Below are 9,992 nucleotides of genomic sequence, written 5' to 3'. Positions count from 1 at the left end.
TGTTTATACTTTAAGAACAGATAAATTAAAAAATAAATAATATGGCAGAGTATAATTTTGAGAAATTAAAACAAATTTAAAAATTTAAAAAGTAAAAAATTTTTTTATTTTTAATTTTAAATTAAGAATTAAAAAATAAAATTTAAAATTTAAAATTAGATTTAATAAATCGTAGATTATTAAACGAAGTTAGTCAATCCAATTATTGAAATAATATAAAATATAATAAAGAATATAATATTGGCTGCGTTCGGGGAGCGCGATTGCATCGTTCTATCTTTATCGCTCATCAGGTGTAAAACAAGGATAGAATAAGCAAATAGCGCTAATAGTGCGCTCCCCGAATCTAGCCTATGTAGTACAGTAAGGCAGGAAATAAAATACTGAATTATAAGGTATAAAAAACTACTATAACCAAAAATATTAGAAATAAGTGCCTAAGAAAGTGTATTAAAAATATAAAGGCTGTCAAGCTATATATTTACCAAAAAAATCTTAGTTTTAGCAGAATCTTCTAAATCTTAAATTTTATTCTTATATATGGCCTCAAGAGGAATCCTCTAAAATCAAGAGGAAAATATTCTAAGCACAATATTTTTACAATTAGAGAAATTTTTTGCATCTACAATCTTGCTCTTCAGGCTCTTCTTAATATCATTTTTTTCTTGTATACAGATTATATTCCGTTACAAGTAAACATATTCCTCTTAATACAAGAGGAAAACCGTTAGAATAATATGTAATAGAGTTTTGATGAATAGTCCACTTTATTGACCAGAGGAATACTCTTTCTGTAAAAGTTTTTGCTTAGAATATGAGATTACAAGAATTTCACTTTGTAAATAGAATACTCTTTTTGGGTGTTTTTGTTCAGCAAAAATAGCGTTGTTGCTTAAAAATATTAATTGTTAGTAAATATTATTTACCAGAAAAAGTGCTAGTAAATATTAATAAAGAAACAGCATGATATTTAAGAAAATGAGTAAATAAAAATAAATTTGATAATTATCTTAATATATTAAATATTTCGTAGCAGCGATGAACTTTTTATTTATTTATTTTTTTTTTTTTTTTAGACAATGTAAGCCCCTTTTACTTAATTTTAATAAGTCCCTTCTATGATGACCTTGTCGTGGTGAAAATGCTTAATAATATCCTGAAAGGGAAATGTTGCATCTCGCAAGAATATACGACGGCTAAATCAAAGATAAAACCAATTTCTTAACATGCAGAAGTTAAAACTAATTTCTTAAAATGCAAAAATTAGAATTAATTTGTACATTCTTGCAGAAGTTACAGAATTAAATGTTGTATAATATGATGCAGAAATCAATCTTTAAAGATTTTTATAGTAGATATTTAGATTTAAACATTCAATTACGGGCTTAAACTTGTAAATATGTTATTATACATTATTTAATTTTTTTTACTATAAAGCATCACATCAGTATTATAATCTTTATTATGAGATCTTTTGATATAATTATTATTATATTATAGCGATTATATATATAAAATATATTGTATGATTGCGGGACAGTCAGTATATAATACCCACATATTATTTTTGTACGTACAGTTTTTATTCGGAGAAATTATAAGGACTAAAAATTATGTACTTATAGAATGTCGCGCGTTGCTTAAATTCTAAGGAGTACATGTTTAGAGAGGCACGGGATGGTACATTTAGTTTTTCGTCTTTCGCTTCACCGGTCGCGAGGTTCTGTTATCGTATATAACTCTCCAGAAAACAACAAGAACGAGAATTGAAGGGGGAGGGGGCAAGGATCCGGTGGTATGTACAAGTAGGATGTCTGCGGGATTGTCTCGTTCTCGTCGAGCATCGATTTTCAAGAGTCGCATCTTAAGACTGTAGCTCACCGCTCTCGTCACACGGATAGAAAAGAGAAGAGCTTTTTCCCGCGAGTTTTCGTCGGCGATCGTACGCGATGGCATTTCCTACGAGAAATCGATACGCGACCATCCTCGCGACCGCATGCGGCGATGTGCGATTTTACCGATTCTAATTTACATAAATAATAATAATAGTTATAGGCGCGGAAGAGAAACCGGGCGTGGTGCGTTTTCCCTCGCGAAAGCAGAGACGCGCTTTGCTCCACTTTAACATTAGTATTGCGGCTCGATCTTCAAGCGTGTGACCGCTTTTTAATTGTGTGATAAAACGATTCCGGGATCTCCACGCCGAAATCTCGCGCCTCAACGCGTCCGTCGCCCGATTGCTTTCTCCATGTCTTTCAGAGCTGCGCCCTCGTTTCGCGCCGTGGTCGATTACCACATTTTTATCCGACGTGGATTTTTGGACTTGCCGGAAAAACGATCGATCTTTGATAACCGGATCGCACGGCCGGTCGACGCGTCGGCGCGTTGCTCGTCTCGCGGATGATAAGATCACTTTCTCGCGGAGAAGCCGTCGCCGGTCGGATCCAGCAGCCACGGATAGTTGTTGGGGCACTCCATGCAGGTGAAGAGACGCAGGGTCTCGCCGGGCAGCTCTCTGGTCGTCAGAGGGCAGGCGTTGGGCAACGAGCAGTAAGGTAGACCCTTTTCGTCACAGGTCTCCTTCCAGTCCTGGAAATCTCTAAGCGCGGACAGCTCAGTGGGCTGCTGCATCCACTTAATCACCTTGAAGAGAAACGAGATGTGAAACTTTGGATTTTTAACGCATAACGAATGCATCAATGATTGTCAATAATGCAAGCTCGATCTCTCACCTGAACCATAGTAACGAAGTACACGTCGCTCCTGGCGATCATCTCCTCAATAAACTTGATCAGTTCATCCTTATACTCCTTCTTGCTCTTCAGCCAGGACGCGTGGAAGTGAAGACCGAGTGGCGCTCGGTTGGTGTTGAAATGCCTGTTGAAGTTGTGTCGGAGCAGACGAGCGAATTGCTCGCCGGTCTGGATGTTGGAGCAGGAGTCGACCATGTGACATCCCGGCAGGGACTCGTCGAAAGTGGGGTCGTCCCTGCGGTCAAGCTCGTTCATCACCATCTCCCAGACTGGATGCGACCTCGACGGGCAATTACCGCCGTTGCCGTTGCACTTGTGCGGCATCCTGAAGTACAATGTGTACGGCCAAATTGGCACGCGTCCCAGAGACGCGGTGATGGAGGCGTCGTACACGAAGAACTGATCGGCCATCATCTCGAACTGCTTGTTACCGCCGACCCTGAGGTAGGGCGCTCGCACGCCGATGATGGAGCCATCGGTGATATTGGCGAAACGCTCGATAATCAGCCTGGCGCCGGCCATCTCCGCCAGCCAGTCGTCGTATGTACCCTGGCTCCAATATTGCGGGTCCTCCTTGTGCGTTAACGAGAACACCGAGATCTCGTGACCGCGTCGATGAAGATCCTGCACCGCCGAATAGTTGGTGTACTTATGAGAAACGAAGAATGTACCGCGAATCTGGCAGCCGTTCGGGTTCTGTCGTTGCCCGTTGAAGATCTCCTCGTAGAGATCGATATTGTCCACGTTCACGGCGCCGTTGAAAGTGATCGTGATCATCTGCGGCACTTGCTGGGGATCGATGTTGCCGGGTATACGGGTGCCATCGGCCGAACAGTAGCAATCGGGCAGGACGCATTGCGTGGGATCGCAATCCGGTGCGCGATTGGGATCGGTCTCCACGGCTGTAACACGAATGTTTTTTTCAATAACATGTATTGATTAAGAATATTAAAATAATTTTTTTACTTAAGAAGAATTTAACTTAAAGCGCCATTATACACGTGTCGAGCCGTCTTTTGATACCGAAGTTATTAAAGACATCATTATATACATCCACTTTAATAGCTTAATAATTACTCGACGCCGATTCTATTGCGCAACATGATTGTAATCCAAATGTGGGATTGGCTCGCGTTAACATTACACGATCACAGTAGGCGAACGCAGTATTGTACGTTGCAACACTTACTGCAGGCGTTCTCGTCGGACTCGTCCTTGCAGTCGGGCTTGCCATTACAGAAGAGTTCCTTGTCGACGCATTCGCCGTTACCGCACGACAATTTCCCCTCCGGGCAAATGGGTTCGTCGGTCTTGAGGATGGGCAAGACCTTACGCGGCTCTGTAAAACGCAATCTCCGTTAGACGCTCGTCCACAAATTGACTACCATCCAAAATATCGAGCAGGTGTATAGGAATCCATCGAATATCAATAGAATAACCATAGAATGTCCAGTACATAATACACTTATTGCGCTTTCAATCAATCGACCATAACGTATATCAATTAATTACCGTTCATCAGAGCGCTATTTTCTTTATTAAGTATTGATTCAAACTAAATCGATATTATTAATTATACCAAAATAGATGAAAGATCTCGTAATAAATGGTTTAAGGCAGGTTACCGAATATTGTATGAAATTGTTATCATGCTCCACGTAATTCACGTGGAGAACTATAGATATAATCAAGGTATAATCAAGTTAATTAAGATTTTGTAACAGGCACTTTATGGCTATCTACTGAATATGAAATTCTAACTGTTGTTGGTGCTCTAAGTAATTCACTTGACCAGCTACAGGTGTAATCAAGGCCCGAATGCGACTGTTCCCCGTTTATTTACACGCAGCAGCGTAGGAACCGTGTGTCGTTCTACATAATAGACTTGGCGAAAATACGAAGATGCAAGATAAAACTGTTAAGCTGGGGGGAGGTCGTGCTGAATTAATTCGTGCCACCCAATTTCCGCAGCCTATACCTTGTCCACCCTAGCGAACACAGTAACATATTAAATCTCTACTCTGTGTACTTTTTTAACGCGTGGTGGCGGAGTATATACACATAATGTATATATACAGATAACTCAAGGATTTCGAGCTCTCGCAATTCTTTCGGAGAAGAGAACGCCTTGACGGACGTGCTCGTTCCTACGCCACTGCCCTCCAAGTTTCTTTTTTCTTATTTTGATCCTCCGTCGGAATGGCTTTCGTCTCGTCTCGTTTGGTTTCCCTTTTATTTTCGTCCTCCAGTTCTTTTTTTTTTTACATTTGCCGTCCACTACAAAGTGCACATTTTGTCGGTCAGTCAACGCTTCTCAAAGCTTCTCATTTCATTATCCACAAAAGGGTAAAATGTATACGGCTCGTCCTGCAACCTCTTTACCGGTTTTCGCAGGAAGACTGTTTATCTTTCGCTCGACGGCGACTCTAAAAGATAAACTTTGACTCGGCATTTGTCTGCCTCGTTGACTGGCAGCGATGCACGCAAGCCGTTATTCGTGTGTATGAGAGAATGAGAGAGGCAGAGAGAAAGAAAGAGAGAGATAAAAAATGAGCTTTGGAAATGTGATGTGGTGCGAGCGAAACTAGAGGAGCGAGAATAACTATTGCAAAATGAAATTAGAGTATAAAGCAGCGTGGGCATGGAGGAATTTGGCGTGTTTGATGATATCGCGATTTTCAGAATTAATTGATGAAACGTGAAATGAAAATAACGTCATCTCTTTTTGTTATTAACTCGCATTCGTGAAGATTCAATTTGTTAAAACTCTCCATGTGGATTCTTCTGTCGCTTGGAAATCGATGATTCTTGTTTCCTACACCTTGTAGCTTAATTATATACCGTAATTGTGATCAAAAGAAAGTATGCGAAATCTTGTTTACCGATCGACAGCTGCGACAGACATTGAAATTACAGAAAATGGACGTGAAAAAGTCGCGTTACCATTTCTCGCCGTCTGACGCTCGTGAGAGACGAGAATTACTGGCGAAAGAGGAGTCTCTATCTCTCTCAATGAGATTAACGATCGGACTGATCGCGCGCGAGACTTCAGTAGTAAAAGCAAGCCGGTCAGACGACTGACCGAGTAGCGAGGAGCTACTCCTGTAAAGGAGGCCAGATCGCCGAAGCGAAACCGATCTGGATGTAGAGAGAAAGATCGGCGAACGAATATGTGAAACCTCGTACCTGGAGCGAATTAGGGAGAGAAGGGAGATCGCTAAATGTTAGAAAATTATTGCGTGCCAATTTGTTGACTCGTATTTAAAACTGCAGAGAAAGACTCGTGACATTTGAAATTTGCATCGTTGGCGGTAACGTACGATGCGAAATAAATACCGCGATTATGTTCTAATACTTTTAAAGTTTATCTGATGGCCGCTCGAGGTATCAGAATTAATTTATCTAAACACAAAGTTCGTACTCAGTGGAATAAGAATCGAACGCAGCGGTGCGTTAAATGCAATTACGTTTTGAAACACCGGTGGCAAAAATCGTGATTATCCCCGAAGTGGAGAGATTATCAATGCGCGAATTGCAACATGTGACTTTATGCACGTCTTTGCGCAAACGTTGCTCTCCTCTCTTCCTCCTCCCGTGATCTCTTACGGCGGAAATCACTTAGCGCGAGATCCGCTTACTCAGTAACCAACTTCGAACGCTGTCACTCAAAAGTAAATGCCTCTGCGGTCGTTAAACGAGATATGTCTAATATACGTTCGCGCGAGATAAATATTTTTGCTACCGGTTATCGCCGCTCACAAGGGAACAGTGTCGTAACGCGGAAGCGTAATAGTCTTCCGCGTGCGCACCGGCACGCAACATAGTGTTAACGATTTGATGACAGACCGACGTTAAGCTGACAGCAAGTCCAGTAAAAAATTGGACGAAACCGCAAGAATCAAATATCACATTAAACGTTCGGTTAACTCAATTGCGGCGAGAGAGAATTAGCGTGAGTTGAAATTGCCTTCCGTGAAAAGAGAGATTCTTCAGCAGAAGGAATTCTCAACGTGATTATAAAAAAAAAAGAAAAGTTAACTGATGCCCGTATAAAATATTTAATAACCATCTTCTAAATAGTTGAAACGAGGACGGTGGACTATTAAACCGGAACGGAATCGAGAACACTGGTCTCTTCGTCCAACTCCATTGGAAAGTGCAGTTTTGTTAGTCATATGCGCGGTGAGTCGTGGAAATTGCATGAGAAAAATATTACAGGGAGATAGTTTCGAGGATTCGAAACCGGGTTAGCCGCTCGATGTTTTCACGACCATCGCGTCTCTGAAACGTTTTCGTTTCGCTCGAAACGATGAGGCATAGAATGGAGCCCCCGCTGGGCCCCGATACTTTCGCTGAAAATCGAAACCAATCCCCCATCGAGACTCGCCTCGAGCTTCAGGACGAAAGTGGTCGGGCGAGAAATCCCCGCGGCGCGTCGGGCGTGAAACGTCTCTCGAAAGTATCGGGGACCCGGGCATTTTCGATCGTTAATCGCTCTCCGCTCTGAAAGTACAAATTTCCCCCCTTGTTTCCTCACTCGCGATCAATCTCGCGTCGAATCCCGTCCGTCGAATCCCGTCGTCGTGTTAATGCGCGCTTTCCGGTTTAATGGCATTCGCGCGTCGTTGGAAAGTTTCGCATAGCTGGCTTTTTCGAGCCACGTTGCTTACGTAACGAAAAAACGGTTGCGCAATGTCTCGTATCGCGATTAAAAGAAGCGACTTCTTGCTCGTAATTGGGTAACGGCGTTATCGGAACAAAATCGTGATCGATCGTGAAGACTTTCGAGCAATTTGAGAAAATTTTATTTCCAAAAACGGTATCTCTATTTTCATCCTTTATTCGATACCTCTCGATGAGCGTTCAGAGACGTTCAGGGTCGCTCCGCATCGTGGATGCGAGACTGCGTTTAGGTGCGTGAAAACGGTATCATGCGTTAGTTGCTAATGATACGAACGGTGCGTGCTACGTTGCGAGTCTACGAGGGGAATCGGCGATCTGACCGGCGAGATTGGCCGGCCGCCATCGCCGATTCTCCGACTTACTCTCGAGCTTGTCACAGTTGGTGACTTTGCCCTTCCAGTCGCAGGTCTGTTTGTCCACGTCAAAGGCCAGTCCGCTGGGACACGTGATTTGCTTCAGGCCGGACCTTGTACACCTGCCGGAGCCGGGACAGAAAACAAAGGGTGCCTGCGTGAGTCTAAACTAGGGAAAAAGACGTGACGTTCGCTTACTCTCGAGCTGATCGCAGTTCTTCACGTTCGTCTTCCAGTCGCAGGTCTGCCGCTCGATGTCGAACGCGAGACCCGTGGGGCACCGCACCGTCGCCAGCCTGGTCACCCCGATCTCGGTGGCTTTGTCGCACCTAAGATCATTTTCATATCGAAAATCTTTTCGCACGCACCTTGCAGTGTAGCTTCGAACGTGAGCAGTAATTTCGAATTTCCCTTCGATTCGCAAAATAATTAAGCGCGAAATACAATAGAGATGAAACAATACGTTTACAACAAGCAAGTATATGTGCATCGACATATTATAAACGGGCGTTACGCGTTGAGCCATTGTCGCGACGTAATATGAGTAATATAGAGTTTATGCGCTTCTATTGTATTCCGCTGACGTGATTTTAGGTTTTGCCGGTCGTACTCGCGTGAACGAAACTCGTTGAATAAACGAAGGCACGATGATTGCTGTATTAGGAATGCGATAAAGGAAAGCTTATTCGTGTCGACTATAAAAAATATCAAATGGCAAGGGAAATGTTAAACTGGTCTCGGGGCTGCATCTACTAGATCGCCTTGAGTCCTGGAAAATTTGATCGAAGCATTCTTGATCAGTCACATCCTGGATCAATGAATAACGATTGACGTTATTTTTACCAACCGATGACCTATTGTCATCGACGTCATCTGCATTCCGGGATATTTATTATGCGTTCTATCAAAACCGGGTGCCCTTGGAGCTTATACATTCTCTGTCATGGTGCCGAACGAGAGCTAACCAAAATGTCGCATGCGTACCTCGGTTCCTGCGTTCTTTTAACGGGCAATTTTAAGCAAAGTTTTCTTGAATATATATGTGAATAAAAGTGGGCGAATAGGATTAAATTAGCAAGATTAGAACCGGCGCGATCCGGGGAAAGTACATAGTGATTGAGTCTGACAAGTCTGCTTCCTGGCGACCGGTAGAGTCAGTGATATAAGTCGAGGTACAGGCGGAAGTGAGTCAGCGAGCTAGCTTTTTTTATATTAAAAACCCGATTCACCTTACGCGATTCCATTCACCCGCGGTCGCTGTAAATTAAACGCATTACATAAAACGATATAATTATAATCATGTAAAGCGCGGAGACAACTTGCCGGTGTTCTTCAAGTTCTTGGAAAACCGGTGCTTGAATTTTTTATTACTTTTTGCGTGAAATAGTATAAGTTTATGTAATATTCTGCTTGGGGACGGTGCTGCACTGAACTGGCTCGATCCGATCCTGTATTCGCGGATGAAATAATACGGCGCGACTTACCTCACGACATCACGACAGTCTCCTTCAACGCTCAAGCGAAAGTATTCGTCGCCCGGCCTGTCCTGACAAAGTTCCTCGGCGTTCGCGTCAAGTCCGTCGCCGCCTTCATCATCTTGCGCTCTGACCTGCGTCCCTGCGGACAGAAATATGATTTACTGATTAATAATGCTCATTTTTTGCGTCACGAATGAGTCACACCATTCACTTTCTATTAAATTCAATTTATAGCTTCTTCGCGTGACAGTCACGACGTTTAATAATAATACAATTTTTTAGAAATTGTATAAATTATGTTGCAGAATTCAGTAGTAAGGATTCTCGGATAAAGGTCGTCCTAATTTTTAAATAACTTATGCGTTGAAGCTTTCGAAAATCTTTAATGAAAATTTCCGTAGATGATAATAAACGTTGTAGTAGATATTAGGATCAATTGGCGTGATCGAAGATGGACTTCAAAGCGGAATTGAATGTGACATTTCGCATGGGGACAAAGCGGAGATGAATTCGATTAATCGTTGAAAATGTCACGATCGGTTCACGACACGAACGTGCGCTTCGCGATCGCGGATCGAAGGAGGGGTCGGTGAACTCCGGTAGAAGTAGAAAGTCTTGAAAATGTCAGGGCAACGGGGGAGGGGAAAGCGACAGTGGGGTTCTCCAAAGTAGGTTTTATTTCTCTCTCTCTCTCTCTCTCTCTCTCTCTCTCTCTCTCTCTCTCT

At 42.7% G+C, this 9,992-nt stretch overlaps 1 protein-coding gene and 1 long non-coding RNA gene across 3 annotated transcripts in view; one reads left to right on the top strand and one right to left on the bottom strand.

The window, feature by feature from the left end:
- Positions 1-1,561: 1,561 nt before the first annotated feature.
- Positions 1,562-9,992, bottom strand: part of LOC112458859 — an 8,650-nt gene continuing 219 nt past the window's right edge. The window contains exons 2-6 of one of the 2 annotated variants that reach the window (XM_025022682.1): positions 9,274-9,406; positions 7,988-8,118; positions 3,943-4,092; positions 2,733-3,655; positions 1,562-2,643 (exon numbers count right to left, since the gene is read on the bottom strand). In XM_025022682.1, coding sequence (XP_024878450.1) covers positions 2,410-2,643; positions 2,733-3,655; positions 3,943-4,092; positions 7,988-8,118; positions 9,274-9,406 — 1,571 coding nt within the window. In that variant the 3' untranslated portion in view covers positions 1,562-2,409. Of the gene's footprint in view, positions 2,644-2,732; positions 3,656-3,942; positions 4,093-7,798; positions 7,912-7,987; positions 8,119-9,273; positions 9,407-9,992 lie in introns of both variants that reach the window. The other variant, XM_025022681.1, reaches the window with a different exon arrangement.
- Positions 6,134-7,914, top strand: LOC112458860. Its single transcript, XR_003041251.1, has 3 exons — positions 6,134-6,705; positions 6,834-6,935; positions 7,837-7,914. It is a non-coding gene; the product is annotated as an uncharacterized LOC112458860 (long non-coding RNA).

The sequence above is a fragment of the Temnothorax curvispinosus genome, unplaced genomic scaffold (assembly GCF_003070985.1).
Source record: "Temnothorax curvispinosus isolate PA1 unplaced genomic scaffold, ASM307098v1 QBEX01009282.1, whole genome shotgun sequence".
Classification (NCBI taxonomy): domain Eukaryota; kingdom Metazoa; phylum Arthropoda; class Insecta; order Hymenoptera; family Formicidae; genus Temnothorax; species Temnothorax curvispinosus.
The sequence above is the reverse complement of the archived record's forward strand: the minus strand, read 5'-3'. Positions and strand labels throughout refer to the sequence as shown.